The 21213-nt window shown below is 40.9% G+C and overlaps 1 protein-coding gene across 1 annotated transcript in view; it reads right to left on the bottom strand.

Moving 5' to 3' along the window:
* Positions 1 to 13056: 13056 nt before the first annotated feature.
* The window catches only part of LOC137586633 (uncharacterized), a 35084-nt gene continuing 26927 nt past the window's right edge, over positions 13057 to 21213 (bottom strand). Inside the window, exons 2-8 of the mRNA XM_068302737.1 lie at positions 16892 to 17425; positions 16638 to 16823; positions 15734 to 16567; positions 15519 to 15677; positions 15373 to 15456; positions 13284 to 15311; positions 13057 to 13192 (exon numbers count right to left, since the gene is read on the bottom strand). Of these exons, the coding sequence (XP_068158838.1) occupies positions 13188 to 13192; positions 13284 to 15311; positions 15373 to 15456; positions 15519 to 15677; positions 15734 to 16567; positions 16638 to 16823; positions 16892 to 17405 (3810 nt within the window). The 5' untranslated portion in view covers positions 17406 to 17425 and the 3' untranslated portion in view covers positions 13057 to 13187. The remainder of the gene's footprint in view (positions 13193 to 13283; positions 15312 to 15372; positions 15457 to 15518; positions 15678 to 15733; positions 16568 to 16637; positions 16824 to 16891; positions 17426 to 21213) is intronic.

A 21213-nucleotide genomic window follows, 5' to 3' on the forward strand; every position in this document is an offset into this window, starting at 1 on the left:
AAAACAGTCGAAGGTCCCCCAAAAGCAGATTCCACGCAACAGTCCGGAGCTGAAATTAATTTACAAAAAAAGGTTTGACTGACTATTGGCTAACTGACTAACTAACTTGCCGCTGGTACATGGCATACGCCCACTCGGTCATTTGCGGTTCATAAATAAGCTGGATGGAGCCTACGACACAAATACTTAAATTAAGTAATTTAAATCCCAGACTTGTCTCTTCACATGTGTACCAGATGTAGGTGGGAAACCAGTTTTAAGTTCCTGTTGGCCACAATCACTTGCCAATTCACTCTCTCGCTTGCTAATTGGCCAGAAGCCGTTTATTGTTCATCGCCAGTCTTGAGGATTTCAGGCTACGAAAATATCGACCAGAGAAATCGATCGAGGACTCTATTTGAAACTGCTATTATTGATGTGCTATCAAAACCAGCCTTACTGAAAAGTAAGCCAAGTATCAGATTTGTACGAAGAAGTTTACATATGTTGTAGGCTGGAAAGTATTGGCACAAGCCTCTTCAAACGAAATGGCAATCTTCGGGCAAGAGTGAGACAAAAATTAGCTTCGATAATACTTAGAAGAGAGTTTGGCCATCAAATGGCATAAATAATAATCAATTTGAAATCAAATCGAAGCAACGACAACCAAAGAGAAAGGAGAAGGAGCAAAAAATCAGAATTGATGATTATTGCTTTTTGACAGAGATTCGCCAAGGCAAGGCAAAACTCTGCGAACGCCAAAGGCGACAATAAAAACCAGGACCCGCACACATGTCCTTTTAGTATCAATAAAATAGCCACACACTGCCAGGAGCTGAGAGCAAAAAATGGGGGAAACACTGAAAGAAAGAACCAAAGAAGAAAACAAAAATATTTATGTGCATGTTATAGTAAGTGCAAAATAATAGCCAAAAACAGACCAAGCCAGGAGGGGTTGGAGATGGATGCGAAGGCGGAGGCAAAGACCCGGACCAGATTGGGTAGGCAGGCACGTAACACGACCAAGAAATGTTTCAACAATTACCAGAGAAAATGATATGTTGTATGTGTGTGTGTGGCTGCGTGTGTGGCAATAATGCACTCGACACTTTTATTTCTTTTTCATTAGCCAAAAATGCTAGAAGGAACCAACAAAAACCAACTCATATGCCAGAGAGCTAAGACTTTGTGACCTTCACATATCTAATGTCGAAGAAGTTTTTGCTATAAGAAGTATCGAGTATGAAAATCAAACTATATGAGAGGACTGAAAGGAGTTATACAATTGAATTGAAAGAATTGAAAGAATAACAAACATATTTTAGCTAAAAAGAGATTAATAAACTCATTTAACTCCATATTGATCTGATCGATTGATCGTATTACCTTTAAGTTTGTAGTTAGTTTAATTCTGTGGCAAGTGGTTTCTCTATCTATCTATCTACATATATGTATATATCTTTGGTGGATAGTTAATGTCTCTACTTAGTTTTCTGTGTCCATGTCTATTCGTATTTCGTTTATTTTTACTTTCCCATTTTATTATTGTTTATGTGCATGGGTCAGCCCCAGAACATGTACCATGGAATCTATAAATTTCAGGATTTACAGCATTGCTTTGACCATCACCATCTCGGTCGCCGTCGCCGTCTCCGTCTTCAGTGTGGAACTCCAACTTCTGCCCTTTACTTTATTTGTTTGCAATCGTTTTAGCGCTTTGCCGCAAATTGCTTGGGCCGGTTTCTGTTTCTTCCCTTCTTCTCCTTTTGGGCCATGTCATAATTTCTAATACCCGTTAGATAGGCGACCATAACCCTACTTTATTATATAATAATGTGCGTCGTAAGTGCATATACTTCCGTATGTGTGTGTGTGTGTGTACCAATAGTTTGCAATTAGCGGCCAAGCAATAAAAATGGCAATCAACATAAAAATAATCGAGGAAAATCGAGGCCTGAGATTTCCCTCTCGCACTTTTACATGTTTCTCTTCCTTTCCTCTTTGATGGCACACAAAAATCCTCAAGAAGAAGGGGGGATTGGACCGGAGGATAATGCTTGGGGGTTGACCACGTACGAATGCAAAGGCAATGTTTAAGTGTAAAATTTAATTGAACCCTCCGCCCCAACCATTTTCATTTCAAAATGCCCAACTGCGCACATTTTCCACCGCAAAATAATAAAAAAAAAAAGAGAAAACGAAAGAACAGGAAAGAAATCTATTAAAAAATACGAGCAAAAGTAGCCCAAAAAACAAAAAATATATATATATATAATATATTTGTATGTAGATATATCTATATATACGTATACATTCGTGTGCGCGTTGTAACGGACAAAATATGTAAACAAAATGTGGAGACGAGGGTTGAGGGGTGAAATTATGAACCTTAAGGCGTATGCCGAATGAAGAGCGGTGGGTGGAGGAGGAAGCGGTATAGGGGGGTGGCTGGGAGGAGGGTTACAACTCAGATGAAAAATGCGACCCTAGGCAATATTTACAATTAAAAAATTAACGTAAAACAGACAAAGAAGAAGCAGTACCACAAGATGCAGATAAAGAAGGCCAACCGAGGGTTGGGTTTCCAACCAGAACAACAACAGCAACAAAAACAAAACAACGACAAAAAAAAAAATAAGGAAAAATTTCTCCAAAAAATTCGGGGAAAACAACTGTGAAAAAGCCCTAAAATCAATACAAAAAAAAAAAAAGAACCAGAAAGAAGACCAAAACAGGATAAAAAAAAAAACCGACAAAAATGGAACATAACATGAGAAGTATGAATGTGGTTCGAGGGGGATTTTCCAGGCCAAGCCTAATGGAAATTGTATTTATCTTGTTTGAAGTTTTTTTTTTTTTTCCCACCACCGCGAACCATCATCAAGCGACACTTAGCCTCACCTTGCCCCCAACCCAAGTGGATGGCCCTAAGCGATTTTTATAAATTAACAACGGCAAGTGCTAGAGAAACACCAAAATTATCAGCGAACGAAAAACACAAAAAAAATGGAATCAACAAAGAAAAGAGGGAAAAATATTCACAACCAAAAAAATGGAAACTAAATGAATATATTTATTCAGTTTTTTACTCAATATACTCGTACATATGCAGATGCCTTGGTGGTTGATTAAGGTGTCAAACATTGGGAGAGAATCAAAGATAGAAGAAAGCTACAAAGACTAGTAAGTGACAATAATTTGACTCAGAAGTGTTTCATAGACTCACATGACTGAGTGAGAAATGGAATGGAACTTGAAATGAACTCAATATACACTTTGAAATTCGCCAATACTCGTGATAATAAAAAGTGAACGTGAGAATGGATGAAAAATTGTCTAAAGGACTTGTCATTAAATGTTTGTTTGTTTAGGGCTTAGATATCCCTGTCATTATCTCTTAGCTCTATCTCTGTTTGTTGGATGTGTGTATGTAACTAGATTCTCATATTCACATTGAATTCAAAACTCACGTAGCAAGTGCATCATAGCCAACGTGCATTGTGTGGCCAATTGCCATTTAACGTTCCGATGATGGGAAAACTTTTTCGATAATACTCAAAAATAAGTGCGAAAATTGTTGCACGCACACATTCACACATACACACAGACAACACAAGTGCAGGCCATATGCATTACATTTTATTGTTGCATACTTTTTCGGGTTAGATGTGTGTTTTGGGCCCACTTGGACCTCTCTCGAACGAGCGTGTGTGTGTGTGTGCGTAATGGGCGTGGCTATGTGCAAAAGTTCGTGCTGTCATAACTTGTTGCATCTATTTTGCGGTAAATTAAACGAAACCAAAATGAAGACAACATAATACTAACTTGTTGTTAAATTATCGCGTATAAACAAAGCAATGAAACGAATTGTCAAACGGTTCATTATACATACATAGAGATAGATGAGAATGTATTCATGTATATACATTACGTAATCATTTCTAAATTACACCATATACGAAATTGTTAGCACTTGATGAATTGGTTGCCTACAGTTTTTGCGTTCAAAATTGACTTTTATCTAATGAACTGAAGGACAAAAGCAGGACAACAGCAACAAAAAACAAAAAACAAAAAAACAAATTCAATTTGTTGGCAAATCATTTAAAAAATACTGCTGAAAGAGGATGAAGGCGGGGAGAGAGTTAAGAAAAACAAAAACACAAAAAATACGCCCCCAAAAGGTGCAGTCCGTGCGCTTTTTCCGTTGACTTTGGCTTTGACATTTGATGAATTACACGCAGCGACAACAACAACAACCATTGTCAACTATCTAATTAGACTGGGGACACATTTTTATTGCACACACACATACACACGAGCGAGAGTGAGAAGGGGGAAATTGTACTTCTCTTTTTCAGGTGTGTCCTAACGCGCTTTTCACACCAACTGATGTTTGTTTCTAATTAATTAATTAGCTTGATGACAAAATAAACGCTAACTGCGGCCTGCAAAGAAGACCGAACTGACAACAACTGAAAATAATGTGAAAACGTGTGTGAAAAAACAAAAAAATCAATAGATGTCCTTGTGTCGGCCAATTCAATCACCCACCCAGCCATCTCCATCTCCCCAACTCATTCCCTGCGATAGACAGTTTATCATTTGCGGCTCATAACTTTGTGCAATATGCAGAAACTTCTACATACAGCGACCCCCTCTGCCATTCGAAGCCATGTTCTGGGCGTTGTGGGTGAGTCGGGCATGTGAAAATGCAAAGCTGTCAATGAGTTATGTTTGGCGCTATCATAAAATTTGACAGCGGCCTCCAATATCTAGTGGCAGGGCGCCCTAGGAGGCAAGCATCGTCTTCTTCCATATGCAAATGTGGGCGAGTGGTTGGGAGTGTTTTAAGTTGAAGGGTGCGCAAAGCGGAAACGGAAGCGCACATTTAAGAAAGTCGAAAGGATTGTACGTGTGTGTGTGTGTGTGTGTGTGTGTGTGTGAGTGTCTGTGTTTATTGTCTATCAAGTGAAAGTGTTGGCGGCTGTGGCTGAAGGAGCCACAATGGGATTTTAGGGTGATGAGGAATGGCGTTGGTGTATGGGTGGTTAAGGGGGGGTATCATATTGAAAATCAATGACGTCATGTGGCGTAAGTTGGCAAAATATTTGAAAATTTCCCGACAGTCAGTACATACATATATTGCCTAGGGAGTCGGTGGTTGGAGAGGGAATGGGGGTTGCTGAGTGGGATGCCCAACAAATTCAGTGTGTAACACATCGTCTGCCATGATTTATACTCAGACAAAGTTTAATATTCGGAAAGGGGTTGAAAGTAGACCACGCAAAAGACTCTAAATACCACTTTTTGCCTATTTTAAAATAATCATTTAAATACAAAAAAATTTACTTTAGTTTCTATTGTTGGCCCTTCTTAATATGCCTTATTGTTAGTTTTGCAATCTAAAAATTTCAACCTCTTAATCTTTTCATCTCATTCGCTGCTCTCTTTCGAGATGCCACAAAACGGCTGTAAAATCTCTTCTCACTTGAAAGGGCTTTTCCGCCATTTCCCGTCTATGTCTATAGATATAGATAACATATTTTCCATATATCCGGCGGCATTGTCGCCAATTCAGTTTTATTGCCCAATTTTTTTATAGACGTTTATGAAGCTTTCTTATCCCCCTTCATTTTTTTTTTTTTTTATATATGAACATAAATATCTTTTGCCTTTTTTGGTTGTCAAAAATAAGGAAGTACACACACTCTCTCGAAGAGAAAGGGTAGTTCGATCTCTTTTCGGTGGACTCAGTGCGGGGGTAAGGGCTTAACGCTCTTATTTCATGCGAATTTGGGGCATTTTGTCAATTTCCGGTTAGAGGGAAGAGCAGAAAAAACTATGCAATAACCAATTGTCATGCATGCAAATGACTTCATTTTCGAAAAATTTCGTCATGGAATGGCTGATTTGTGTTTATTCCTCTTTGGCGGCACTTTGCCTGATTGAATTCGTTCGAGTTTTCTGGCCGGGGTTTGACTCATTTGATTTCTTTATTGTTTTTTTTTTTTGCTTGCTTCTTTTTTCTCTTTGCATAGTTTCAGGCGCTCTAGAAATTTATGTATGCAGATTGCGTGGCGCACGTAAATATACTTAATTGTTGAATTGAAATTTTTCGTGCTTTACATCATCATCATCGGTATGAATGGAAATATTACATATGTATGTAGCATGTACGAAAAGATGTATCAGTAATTCACTTGGTTTTGTGTTCTTTTGTTGTGTCCTTGAAGCTTCTTCCTTGCAGTGCCTATGAATATCTGTTCTCTGAGTTATTCCGAGTTTGTTTGTCGATCAAATAGAGATCTGATCAGTGGATTCATTCAATGATGTACCTTCGACTCTTTGTTTAATTTGTCTTGTTGTTGAATGGTATTTGCATATTGGTTTTTTTTTTATTATTTTGGCATGGGCTAACGAACTTCGTGAAGCAAGTTTTAGATTGGATGGTTATGGTTTGGTTTGGTTTATCTGCCCCATTTAATCGGTCTTAGGTCGTCGTCCGTCGTCATTCATCATCCAAATCGACTTCCGTTCGGTGACCAAACAAAAAAGCGATGCAAACTATCGATAAGGTTGTTGGTCGCCGTCCGACTTTAATGGCAATTTTATCGATAATGTTCGTGTAGAATTTTCGATTTTTGTTTGCTTGTCCTGTGAGTAACTAGCAATTGCATGTCGCGACGCGAATTATGAGCGATCGACACGCCATCCTACACACACACACACACACACACACACACACACACAGTACCAAGAAACTGTGCAAATCTAACCCAAACTCAGGCCTTACCCCAACAGGCTGTTTATGTGTGTGGTTGTGTGTGTGTGGCGTATAGTCACCCTTTGATTTAGTAATTTAGCATACAATGGTGTTTGTGTGTTTTTCATGGACCTTTGGCAAATTATGAGCACGCGAATATCGAACGCCGGGGCGTTGCCCGCCCTATCAATTAGAACTAGAAACAAACATCTTGATAAGCCCTTCCCTTTCCCATTCCCCTTTCCATTCCCCTTCCCTTCTTCTCTCCTTTCAAAACCCAATTCGTTGTTCGTCGATAAAATAAATAAAAATAAAGTGCCAACAACGAAATGCGCTTCAAATGGTCATTAAAAATATATGTTGTATGTGTTTTAGTGTATGCATGTCCCATGGTATTGGGGACCGGCCTTTATTTTTGCCCAGCTAATTGCCATCATAAATAAAAATAAGCCCAATTGGCCAAAAACTTCATCAGCCGTGCTGGGGCAATGTGTGGCCAGGCACGTTACAATTCATAGACATATTTACCCTATTGTTCAGAGATAAGTCTATGCCAAAATGAGAATCGAAGGCAACTTTCCTAGTGGAAACAAAGCCAATAATTTGGAATGTCCTAATCAGTGTTTAACGAGTAAGTTCTAAACAGATTTAAACACGAAAACTTTCGATGAATCCATTCAGAATGGCAGTCATTACGTTCTAGTATAGAAAATCGGCTAAGAAGCACCAGCGGCCGATTTGTTATAAGTTCAGCTCTGTGATTTTGGTTTTTTATTTGGCCGCAGCAGTTCTTCAGGGTGAGGTCTAAACTCTGAAGCAAAGTCTTTGCGATATGTTGATCGTATTCGGGCTGAAAGCTGCGCTTGAGTGCTCTGTAAGGAGAATGGCATGTGAAGAGACCGTTTGACCTATAAACTTAGCTTGGCGGAGGGCATTTTTCCATTTGCCTTAAATTGCACTTTGTGCTTCGCAATGGCAATACAAACTCTCCTTTGTACTTTGTACATTTTGCCATAACTGTACCTACTTGTGAGCCACCTCCTCCACTCACACACTTTAGTTTGTGTGGGCTTCCTTTATTGCACTGCTCAATCAATTGGTATCCAGAGAAAGGCTCGCCTCGGTTCGGGTTGGTCCTGGGTTGGTCCACGTCTGCATTCATGTCTTCATCTACTATGTCGACATCGCATTAAGTTCAATTTCAGCTACTAGATCAGAATTTATGACATTGACGAAACGATAAAAATGTTAGCCAGTTGCCGGACAGGCTAACACACATACATGTGCATTATATGTTTATACACAGAGTTTTGGGGGGGAAATGGACCTCCAGCCAATATAACTGACCAGGCAACATGAAAATGAAATGCGACGCTCAAACGCACGTCAGCGAAAGCCTAAAACTATTAATTTCAACGTAAATGAACGTCAAGTCAAGGGAATGCGTGTATGTGTGTGTGTTTGTGTGCTTATAGAAGCTTCCGCCCTTTTTGGCCACTGAGAGAAATCTATATTTACGATTATTGAAGTTTATGACGAAACGTTTTCGTATCATTTTGCGTCGTCACATAAATGTTAAGCGATAGGCAAAGAGGGGTGATGTGGTAACGGAAGGGAGCAGGACAGAGGCATGGCTCCAATTGGGGGTTGAGAATTTCATAAATGTTCTTTTGCACATTGTCTCACATCTTGGTCTACCGCTGGTCCGGAGTACGCACAGGTGGCTTCAGCTACAGTTCCATCTCTCTAGTTCCAGTTCCAGTTTCGGTTTGGGTTTGGGTTTTTCGGTTATTTCATTCAGGGGTTGCTCTTCCGATGGCCACAAAAGTGCAACACGCTCGTAAAACCAATGAGCAAATAGGCAAAACGTAACGAAAGCGAAAATGTCTAAGTAAAAATGTTGTGTAATTACATTGCGTTACGCACAGATAGACGGACGGGCGGACAGATAGACGGTCAACCGGACAGGCGAACGTACATTTAGAAGAAGCCAAGGAGAAGGAGAAATATCACCCCCCAAAATAATATGCCCGCAAAAGGTTGATGCTTGACCATTGTCAGTTGGAAAAATCATAATTAGGCTTAGGTCCCCATGTGTGTGTGTGTGTGTCTGTGTGTGTGTATGCTTTTTATTGTTTTAATGAACACATGAGTGCAATTTCAGTATAGATACGAGAAGCATAACTGGCCATTCGCCTCGGGGTGGTTACATCAATTAGTTGGCCTTGAAGGTAATCCCGATGTTTTCTTGTCGATATCAAACAATTTTTGCTTCTTGTCAATTTAAGTTTCCCATATTGGGGGATGGCCATCGGCCATCTGAACGGATAATGTTTATGCTGGGCATATGAAACATCTGCAAAGATAAAAACAGCAACATGGATATATCCTATGCGTCGGGGTCAACAAGTTAAAGAAGATATATAACCGTGAGAATCAACGACCACGCAAAATCATTGATAAACAAAGATGACTCACATGAAATTCTTATCAAACTCAACGTCGACTGTACAATCAAGTTTAATTGTTAATTGGTAACGAGGAACATCCCAAACACCAACACACACACAGATACCCACCCACATAGAGGCAATAATAACCTGCTGCGATAACATTTAAGCGAAATCGCTTTAAAATCAATTAACCGTAAAATCACTCGTAAAATGACACGGACACAGGGCCAATGGCACTGCCTAAAGTGGGTGGTGGGGGAAGAGATGGAGACCTGCCGACCAACCGACTGGCATGCGATGCGACGCCCAGCCAAACAATCAAATGTGTCGGCCATAACATTAGAGTTTCCCCCATATTTGTTGGCATGTTTGTGCAGCAGCAGCAGCAGCAGGAGCAGGAGCAGCAGCAGGTTGCAGAGGCAAACCCTTTCGCCTTGCCTTGCCCCACAGAGACAGAGACAGAGGCGTGCACTTGTTGTGAATGCTGGATTGTGCCAGAGGACGTGCTGCCAGGTATTAACCTCCATTTAATGTTAAACAAAGCCGCGATACACGGAAAAGACTGCATAAAGAGGAGGGGAGAATGCAAAAAAAGCCGTGATACTTAACGGTGGGAGAGCCACGCCTTCGCCAAACATTTCGATTAACATACGCAAACAGCCAGAACACAGCAGCCAAAAAGGAGTTGGAGCTGGACCTGGACCTGGTCCTGCTGCAAGAGACAACAAAGCAGGAGTTGGAAGTCAGGATGAAAAAAAGAATACCGAGAGCCGAGCAGAGGAAAACTCACACGGCCGACAAATTGAATTTGGCGCATAACGGAGCAAAGTGGTAGGTAACGTGTGGATGGGGGAAAAAGGCATTGACAGGAAAAAATAATCAAAAACAAGAGAAGGGAAAAAAGAAATCTGTGTTCCATCGTCATTGTCGTCATTGTCGAAAATCATTTTAAAACAAAACGGACTAATTAAGCGCACGTTGGCCATTTGAAGTCCTCGAATGTGGCGCCCTGGAGCTAGAGGACAGGTGTGAACTGGCTTATTTGTTGGGACAGGAGGAATGGTGAGTATAGTGGGCGCCAGCAAGAGGACGAATGAGGGATCGAGTCCGGTCATTTAAAGGTAATTCAGTTTTTCTTCAATCCGAGTCCGGAGCGCGCTCTCTGTCTGAAGAGACTGAGAAAAATGAGAAAGCTTAAGACGCTTTGATGTGTGTGTGTGTGTGTGTGTGTGGTGCCTCGTCCTCGCGAATATCCGTCTTTGAATAATGATGACGTTGATGGCTGGGATTAGAGCCCAGTGTGTGTGTGTGTGTGTCATTTATTTATTATGCCACAATATTCAATGACCCTTAATGGCATTTCGTAATAAAAATATTGGATTAGTTTGTTAGTTTTTGTGTGCTCTTTGGCAATGACAACATACGGCAGACAACCAATAATCATCCCTTACCACTCGCTCCCACTCACCATATTACTATATCAAACTGGGGTCGGCACATTACTTATTCCATTAAATGCCTAATGAGCCAATTTCTTCCTATGTGCCAGGGGCGTGATCGTTATGCCAAACAGACACAAGCACACACCCACACACACACCATCGAACACCTGAAGCATCAAGTGACTAAAGATCAACTAAAAATCCCTCTGCAAAAGAGAACATGAACATATATTGTTTGTGTTTTCCTGTCTGGATCATATTTAACTATATCTTCTTAATATCTTGTTAGTAACAGCTATCGATCTGCCACATTTTACGACTATATCGACTATATCTCGTTTCATTCATTTCAACTTTTCGATCCACCTTTGATTTTCTAAGGCCAATGAGTGAAATTCGGTATTCTTTTTTGTCTCATTGTCAAATATTTTTGATATTTTTGAGGATTTTATAATTTAATATCCTGTGGCACTTTAGAACCATTTTCATTCATAAAAATTTAGAGCTTGTTGATCTATATTTCATAATAAAGTTACATCAGTTTGACTGATGGCGGAGTCAAGGCGAAAATGGGACATGCATTTTGTGTATTAAGAGCCTTCATCGAATGAAAAAAGGTTCACAGTTCTCTGCCCTCGATGGCTGGATGTGGCATAATAAATATTAATGGCAACTGTCATATAAGTTGTACACCTATGTACACACATATATACATACATATCTACTATGTGCGCTGAAGGCCAAAAATAATATGACCCTGTGGGTGGCTTGATGTTGAGACGCATTCGACATGTGACAGATAAATTATGGCAATTGGACGAACCCCCCTCCCTGCCAGTCTGACTGCTGCTTGCCTGGGCAATCATTTTTCATTTTCCTCCACCTCTAACAATTCGTCTTACGGTTTTTTTTGTTTATATTTATTTTTCTCGGGGTGACATCCATGTATGTGTTTGTGTAAAGAACCCATACTAAACCCATGCTCTATTCCATAATAGTTTTCTGTTCAAAATTCACAACTGGACTAGTGACTAGTTTCAGCATTTGTGCAATTGATTACACTTGACCACGCCCACTCTTTGGATATGTATGAATGTATATAAGTGAATGGCTGCGTGTTGACTTTCATTACGTACGTAAGTTGGCCCCTGTGGGTCATAGGGCAAATAATTTTTCATTATACACTAGATTGATGTGCGACCATCAATAAGTATGATGAGACAACAACAACAGACCAAGTACAACCAGCAGACCGAACCAGACCAGACCAGACCAGGCCAGGCCAGGCTCAGACCTTGGTCAGGTAAGGCATGGCCATAAATTGCATGGGCATGCCAAGGGAGTGGTGGGGATGGAGCTAGAATATGGTGTGGCTGCTGGGAGGAGTTGAGAATAAAGCTGCACAGATTTATTTACAACAAACGAGCTTAAAGCGAATTTCAAAAGAAATAAAAGAAGAAACCAAAGCAAAGAGCCAAGCAAACAAACAAAACAAACCGACGAGCAGAGTGCGGGATGGTTGCGGGTGGTAACGCGGGAGCATTGGGTAGAACAAAGTAATACGCGTATATAAAAGAATCAAAAATCTAGATTTTGATTTCAGATACTATAGACTTGAGACAAAAAAAGAGAGGAGAGGATGTGGGAGTGGGGGCGATGGCGGATAAATGTATGGAAAGGGAGGATGGAAAGGTCGTAGAGTAAGTCAAGTGGCGCTTAGTTCTTTCAGTTGTTGTCGTTGCTGTTGCTGTTGTTGTTGGCCAGCTCAAATTTCCAGACGGCGATTTCTGGCTACTGCTTCGTCTTCTTCTTTAGCTTTTCGACTTCTTCCTATGAATTCCACTTCAATGAATTGAAAAATTGCCTTGAACAAATTTGATGCGCCCCGACAGAACAGAACAGAACAGTGGGCCACGAGCCGCAATCCAACGCGATGCCTACGATGGCTGCTTTGCATTTTCCAAGTTGTCTTTTTAACGGAAAAATCTGTTGGAGAAACTGCTTGGTGGTTGGATGCTTTGGTTGGGGGGAGTTGGGATACATCGCCGAGGAAGTGGGGGATGACATTTTCCAAAACATGACATTTGACATTTGATAATGTCATTTGCCGCGTAATTGTTTTTTGATTTGATGCTTTTGCTTATTCTTGTTTTCCTTTTTTTTTTTCTTCATTCAGTTTTTATCTCCCAGTTTGGAGTTGTCTCTGTTGGGTGTAAGGAGGGGTAGCAAGGACGACTCTGTGTCTGTGGGATGAAGCTATTCACTTTGCCTCTAGTAACTAGGCCTACCTATGTGTGTATATAATCAAGTACAAATCGTCAAACTAAAACATCAACTTTGGTTGAGTACCCCATATATAATTATAGTGACAAAGCAGCAATAATTGATCAAGAATCAAGTATAAGAGTATCATCAATTCGATTAACTGTATAATTTAATGGATACGAATTTTATTAAGCAATTACTTCACATATATATGTAGGTATAGAATTAGATATATTGATAAAACAGGTTCGGTACCGCCAAAGGATTATAATTCAGTGGGCCTTAATCTGCAAAAACAGAGAGTAAAAATAAGTGACCAATTGCATACACATCTAAGCTCTACTTATAGATCTAAACAAAATGATTTGAATAATATACCTCCTCCTTTTGGGCTGTGCAGATCCGTATAGTGCAGATCAATGTAAATCAGTTCACGGAAATTATGGGTCATGGCTGACATAGAATCATGATCGACGGCTATATATCTTCCCTCGTAGTTGGCCATCATGAAAGGAACATTCAGCATCTTTGACATTTTAATCGACTTCATGGGACTGTAAGAGGGAACTGTCTTGTCGCGGCCATAAATATTTAACTCGCAGCAGTAATCGCGCTGGGAATCGCCACTAGAGCCCAGCCAAAAGACATAGAGTGTGCGTTGGGGTCGAAAGAATTTGGGAGACTCTGATTCATTCTCTGATTCAGATGGCCCCAACAGACGATCAATCCTTATCTGAGTGTACATAAGCAGACAGGGTGAATGCTCGGCAAAATATAATTGATGGGGTGCCAGATCATAGTTGAGGACACGTTTGGGATACGGCACAGTGGCGGTTGGCTTACATGGAAGTAGTGCAGTACAGCAAATGCAATGAATCTGATCCGGTGGATAGGACTGCGGATGGAAGACATACACCATGCGATCTTTTAGCCACAATTCTTCGAGACGCCGACAATGGTCGCTCAGGAAATGAGCCAGTAGAGTGCTCGAACATATATTGGTGCCACATCCTGCAATCGGGCAGATGTAATACTTGGTGCGTTCTATATTTGGCAACTGATAGCGCCGGACTTTGTTCATCAACGGATTTATGGCCAGAGCGTCCGGACGAGGGAATTGATTTTCCTTGTAGAAATCATGGAAAGCCTCCAGATTGGGTGTTCGCATAACGAATTGGATATTCTGTTTTAACAGGTCTGCCCGGTCTTCGGCACTCTTGAGCACCTCTTCATAGATATCACGCACACGGTTCTCGTGACGTAGCGCCCATTGAAGCAGTTTGTGGCAATCGACGACGTCCTCGAGGACATTTAAATTAAGATCTAGCATAAAACTCTCAATATTGCTAATGGCGAAACGTGAGCGCAGCAAGAAACGCTTTTCGAGCGGACGTTCAATGGCTGTGGCATTCTCGAAAAGGACCCGACAGTAACTGGTAACCATGTAGTATGCCATTAATTCAGTTAACTGCAACGGAGGACATTTATTGTCGACATTTCGCTGCTTCAAGTAGATCAGAACGTTGATATCGATATCTTTGTTACTGCATTTGTCTAACTGCACACCCACATTTTGCTCTTCCAGAAGCAAATGGGCTGGAAAGAATCCCTCATTGACATACCAATGGAAATTGGTTGTATCCTTGAGACATCTTTGGCGATAAAAATGATTTAGATATTCTGTGACTCGCGGACAGGCTTGAAATTCCTTCTTATAGCTTAACTGGGCCACACGTTCCAAAATCATAATTGACATCCCATCGATCTCGAAATAACTGCGAAAATCACCAGACTTCGGCAGCACTTGTATCTGTGGCATTCCTTTGAATGGATACTGTTCCTTTTTGTGTCCTTTCTCCCATCGTCGTAAGCTTCCCAATCGCTGTACTACTGTTGTGTCACTTGTTTCGTCCGACGATGACCAAATTTTTTTGCGTTCTTTTGATATTTTCTTTCTCAGATACTTTAACTGATCGCTAAAGGTCTTCCTCTCGACTATTTGTGGAGAGTCTTCCTGATATAGCAAGTAAACTACTGCCGCCGCATTCGGTTTCGCCGAGGCCTTCGACAAGTCTGGAACTTTGGGCAACCTAGAGGGGTCGGCAAACACCTTCATTATTTGGGCACTTGTGTCAGAATAGTCTTCCTCCTCAGAGTCTAACTCAGAATCAACCTTTTTTGGTGGTGATTCTTCCTTCTCTTCCTCTAGAGTCACGACTGGTTTTGGAATTGGTGCCACTTGTTTGGGCAGTGGGCAAGGTACATAAGGATGTACGCGTCTTTGCGTGTCCAAACGATAAATCGCGACTTGAGATGATTTCATTTTTGACACAGTGCCTGCATTTTTTGACATGTCGTACCTGTTCGCGAACGATGTGTTTCTGGGCGTCTCTTCTAATTGAAAGCCTAGACAGACTGATCTGTTGAACCCCAACGAATAAAGATCACAAATCGCAATGAGACTTACCACTCTTTTGCTTAGCATTGTCATCGAATTTCAGCAAAGGAATTTGATGTTCTGTTAATGTTGAGATAGATGTCAAGCTTGATCCTGAAGCAATTAAAAAGGTTCATCTATAGACTGGGCTGGTCACGGGATTATTGGATACTTACTTGCAGAGGCTAGTGGTAAAAATGTTTTAATGACACCATCTCCCATTTTCTTTTTATAGTCTTGCTCATACATTGGCATCGACGGCAAAATCAGAGTGCGACCGCGGGAATCTACGCCAATCTTGTAATAGTTTGGTTCCTCTTCCGAATCAACGCGATCTTGAATAATGTAAATATTCTAATCGATTCACTCAAAATTATCAACGTCTACTCACTCAGCTTCTGTTGCTGCTCTACCCGTAGCTGCCGTTTGTACTCTTGGTGACGTTTCTTCTCGTCCTTGCGTAGTCGCTCCAGCATCAGACCTTGTTGGTGTATTTCCGCAAATATTGCCTGGCGCTCCTGATATCGACGTAACTGACGTTGACGCAGGCTGTCATGAAAATCCAGTTGCAGTTTCTTCTTCTTTGGTTTTTGATCCTCTTTTTTCTGCATTAACGTTTTCTCATCTTGTTCCAACTTTGTTTGCTCCTTTTCGAGATTCTGTTGGACTTTTTTCTCTTTTAATTCTTCCTCATCCATCAACTTTGGTTGCTGCTGCTGCCTTGCGATATGCTCCTGTATCCACTTTCTTTGTTCCAGCTTCATCTTTAATGATTCCTCATCCCCCAATATTGGTGGTTTATTTTGTAGCTTGAATGCTTTCATTGGTTCGTGTAAGGATTTATTTTGTTTCATGTGTTTCTCATCCGATGTGGAAGACAAGGACAACGATTTGGTGTCCACGGACGTGCAAGGGCGAGTAGGTTCCGGAAGTTCCCATACCGTTTGGAGCCGCATTGGAGGCTTTCGGACTGGCGAATCTAAATACGATTTTTGGCTAAAACCGGAATCACTTGAAATACCCTCATCCTTGTCCGACATTGCAGTTTCTGGCATCTTACTAGACCTGACATTATTGTCTCGAAATTTCTGTATATACTCCATGCCGAACTCGCAATCCAAATCCAATTCCGTGTCAATGGTTTGTTGCTTCTGTTGCTGATGTTTATGTTGAGGTTGAGGTTGGGTTAGCTGATGCTGATGCAGCTTTTTCAGCTGCTGTTGCCCTACAAAAAAAAAAAATTGATTATAATTCTAAATAAAAATTAGTTTTTGTTTTTTAAAAATTAATTTTACTGGAAGACCGATCCACATCGGTCGAACTCTCTACTGATGACTGAATGTGTCTGGGTTTCGATTTGGGTACTGCTCCAGTTGTTGATTTGACAGAATTCTCTATGGCAACTAATGACAGACTATTCTGGGTTGGATTCATGCAATATTCCAACTGTAGAACCAACTTGTCAACCACACTGAAAATATCTAGAGAAAAATCGTAAACATTTGAGAAACTTGTCAATAACTGAATTCCATTTTGGGGTTCGACTTACATAAGGCGCGTTGTTCGCGACATGGTGAAATATGCTTGGGATAAGGAAAAGGCACATCATAGCCCTGTCCGTCAAGTTGCGGGGCTTTGCATAGTCCACTGTTGACAAAAATTTGCTGATAACTAGGACACTGATTTTCCATCAGAGAATTGCGACGGGGTGGCAAAAGAGGTGGAATCTCGTTGAAAATCGAATTTCGACATTCGAAATTGTTCAGTTTTTTCTCTTCTGTGTCTATTTGGTTCTCCTGCTGATGATGCTTCTCAAAAACGCTCTTTAAAACCTCCATATGGGGCCTCGACTCTAGAGCTGGGGGCCCCGACTCTAGGGCTGGGGGCACAGACCAAAAATCTGTTAATGAATATTTTGGCGGATGCTCTGCTGGGCGATCCCCCTGACGTTGGGAAACATTTAGCAGTTCTTCCTCCTCAAACAGCTCCTGCTGGAGAAACTGAAAAATCAAATTGTCGTTGGGATCCTCATTTGAATTCGGTCGGCCACTAGAGTTCGGCATTGTGTCAGATGTAGCTCCGCCTACAAATCAATACAAATTGGTTATTGGTTATCGAACTGCTGTGCCCACGTGTGTGTAGGTGTGAGTGTGAGCGTGTGTATTGGAACACGCGCAGTAGAGACCTATAGACGATAGGTTGTCCCTACTACCCCAACGCCCTGGTCTATCGTATATCTATGTACGTTTTATTCTACTTTTTTTAATCAACAGCGAACAAATAGCAAAAAGCGAACAAACAACTGCAAAGTGTAGCATGAAATTGCCACTGGCCTCCTCCTTCTCTTAAGAAGTATGTGCTCCTGCAGAGGGTGTAACTACTGGGACTCGACTGTAAATTGCTTGCCATTTTTATATAGTTTTTTCGTTTTCATTTTCGTTTTCCGCTGGTCAGCCAGCCGGTGTCAATTTGGTTCTAGCCAAAAATAGAATAAAAAACACAAAAGCGAAGGGAAACAAAAAATGTATGGGAGCATGAAAAACAAATTTTTTGGTAACATCAAAGTTTTCTATACTCTTCGCTGTATATCGCATCAATGATTGTTTTGAGCGTCATACTCTTGTAATTCCCAAGTGGTTTAAGCGCCAAAGAAATGGTGTAACACACACCAGTTGAAATGCCATCCTTAAATTGTTTATAACTAATTAACAATCGGTCAAATCTAGAGAAAACCTTTACCAATGACAAAACGAATAAACATTTTTCCTGTTGAGAAAAAGATACGAAAGAAGAGAACTTCAAATGGCAAGTCAAATAGTTTTGTAATTGAGACAAAAACATGATCTTGAGCATAATATTTTGTAGAAAACTATTCGCTTATCAACGCACTCAGGTTTAGGCACTCAATAGAGGCTCCTCTTCCTGCTGCTTTTACCCTGTCCACGTCTCTTCTTCTCCTCTTCTGCCACATCGTTCCACATCAATTCCCCCTAGACACTATGCAAACCCCAATTCCGGACAAAGTTAGTTTACGGCCAAAAGTTCAACAGCGAAAACGACAGAAAAATAAAACGCGAAGAGAAGATATATACATATACATATGGATATATATGAACGAACATACATACATATATATATAGATAACTGCTCAAAAGCTAGTCAGAGAGTGTGCAGTGGAAAACAACAACAAAAAGCCACAAAAAATAAAAAAAAATTGTTTTGCAATGCAGTTTTTTTCACGAGTTTTTCATTTGGGCAGCCATTAGAGCAAAAATCAGCAGGGTTCCAGTCCTGGCGGGGCGGAGGCAGAAGAGGAGGCGGCAGGGACCTAGAGGCAAGCTGCACACATGTGGAAATTGTGCGCGTTTTGCAGTTTTTTAATTGACCAACAAATTTATTTGATTCGTTAGCGAGCAACGCGCCATCATCATCTATTTTTTAAATATATTTTTTTGTACCTTTTCTATTTGGGTTTTTTTTATGTTAACGAGACAGAAAGAGATGGTGGAAAATGACTTTAAAGTCAAAGAGTAAGTGTTAAAATGGCCAAAACTGAATCCCAGGATTCAGGCAGTAAGCAAATCCTCGGCCAGGCCCAACCCACGCGCACGCACACACACACACACACACCCAGAGATAGAGTCACAGTCAAGGGTAATTGAAATTCAAAGCATGGCAAAAGGCAACAACAGGACAGAGACACGGATGCGATTGAAGATGAGAATGAGATGGCCAACAGGGGGAGCAATGGTTTGGGGCATGCCTCTTGTTGTGTCTAAGGATTACATATTGGTAAACAACGATTACAACAACGACGACGACAACAACAGCAACAACAACAACAAAGGCGATGGGTACCGACAACTTATTGTACTACAAATTGGTTTGTTTGCCCATCTCCAACCGCCCTTTTGGGGCCCTCTGTTTGATTTGATTGTTGACTTTATTGGTCAAGCAGCCGCCCTCCCCCACCCAATACCTGCCCATTCCAGCTGCCTTTTGGCCTTTTGTTTTGTTTATCTCCCCCTCCTCCTTGAGCTCCTGCCCGATTCGAGCTAATGCCAGTTACCCGCCGCCTCTTTCAGTGAGTTCAGAGTGAGTTTTTGTGTTATTTTACGATATTTAATCTATGATTAAAATCAATTAAATGCTACACTTGACTTAATTTATTGTCCCCGCAAAAGCAGAACCAGAACCAGAATCGAAATCAGTATCCAAAATCAAACTCACAAAACAAACGAGCCAAATACAAGTAGCCGCGATCTGAAAACTGAAACCGAAAAATGAATTGCTCGTAAAATCAAATTAGCCTCTCCAATAAAAATCTGCCGAGCAAAAATGTATCTACACTTTTGTCGGCCCCAAATGAAACTCGTTTGTAGTTTTATCTTTATGACTTGATCTATTCTCTCTCTGTTTCGGTAATGGGATAAAACTGATGACCGGGCCCAGAATAAGTATTGCCAAAACAAATTTCAAGAAATATCCAAGAGCAAAGCAAAGATTAAATAAATAAAAACAATAACAACAAGGTCCAATTGTAGTCTTCATAGTTTATAGGAATAGCCATTCGGTTTTTAACTATATACCCTTCCGAAGATCAGGTGCGTGAGTTTGGGGATGTAAGAACTATTGATTTTTGATTCATACTCTCTCTCTTCCATCGCCCAAGTGTCAATTCGTTCAGTTATTTCTTGCGATGCACACACCGAAATCAAGCATTCAGACAACACTCAAGTTCATTTTAGCATGTAAGCCGAAAACAGGATTGCGAACAAGGATAAAAAACAGAGAAGAAGTGGAGGAACGGAGGACGCATTTAAAATTCCGTTTAATGATGCAATTGGAATTTGATGAGTTGGAAAACTGACTGAAAATCTGACACGGCTGATGAAACGCAATCAATGCATTGCCACTTTTGGTCAAACGTCTGTAGGCTAGAGAGTTTTCTGTGTGTATGAGTAAGAGGGGTGGACGTGAGTGTCGTCCTGCTGCTTCTGCTTCTGTCAGTTGGCCCCGGCAGGTAAATTGCAACCAATAATAATGAATAATTGAAAATCCAATCAAACACCAAATGAAAACGGAGGCGCACATTGCCAGCATCAAATGCCCATATCCATGGACGAGGCCAGAGTCCTGGTGTTGATTTTGCCAGCTTTATCGAAGGACATTAGCCCATTCCGTACCGTTACGTTTCGTTCGTTCGTTCATTCATTCGTTGGGCTCGTCCGTTGGCCTGTGCGTTCGGTGCAAATGCAATCAGAAAGTGTGGGCCAACCAACACAAACACAAACAAACATACAAACACAGACACACACACACACACACACAACAAGACTAACCAAAGCGACCTGCATAGATGACACCCCAGGGACATGGCAAAAGTCAATGAATGGTAATAGGTGTCGACATGGCGTTTGTTTGGGGCGTGGCACCCAGCCTCAGCTTCATTGGGTTGCCCATGTTGTTGTTGTTGTTTGGCTTTATTGGTGTTGTTTTTGCTGATTGCCACTTTCGGCTATGGATCGAATGTGTGCGAATGTCTGGCCATGACCCATGCCCTGCCCCTCTCCCTCTCTCTCTCTCTGTCCATGGATATGGCCAACCATCAACCAGACCTGGACAACAATCGTTAATTGTCAGTTAAATTGAGTTTAACTACTGAACAAGATGGTATTCATATAGTTTTTGTGCAGCCTAAAATTATGCCATTTAATTTCTAGGCGAAATTGTAAACACAAAAAGGAAATAAAGACGAATTGCTAGAGATTATCGAAAGCTGTTCGATAACTATTTTGTTTCCCCTTTTTCAAAGGAAAATCGTTTGCCATTTGTCTAAATTCAATTATAGTTAATTGATTGTGAAAATAA

The sequence above is a fragment of the Drosophila tropicalis genome, unplaced genomic scaffold, assembly GCF_018151085.1.
Source record: "Drosophila tropicalis isolate 14030-0801.00 unplaced genomic scaffold, ASM1815108v1 contig_158, whole genome shotgun sequence".
In the NCBI taxonomy this organism is placed as follows: Eukaryota; Metazoa; Arthropoda; class Insecta; order Diptera; family Drosophilidae; genus Drosophila; species Drosophila tropicalis.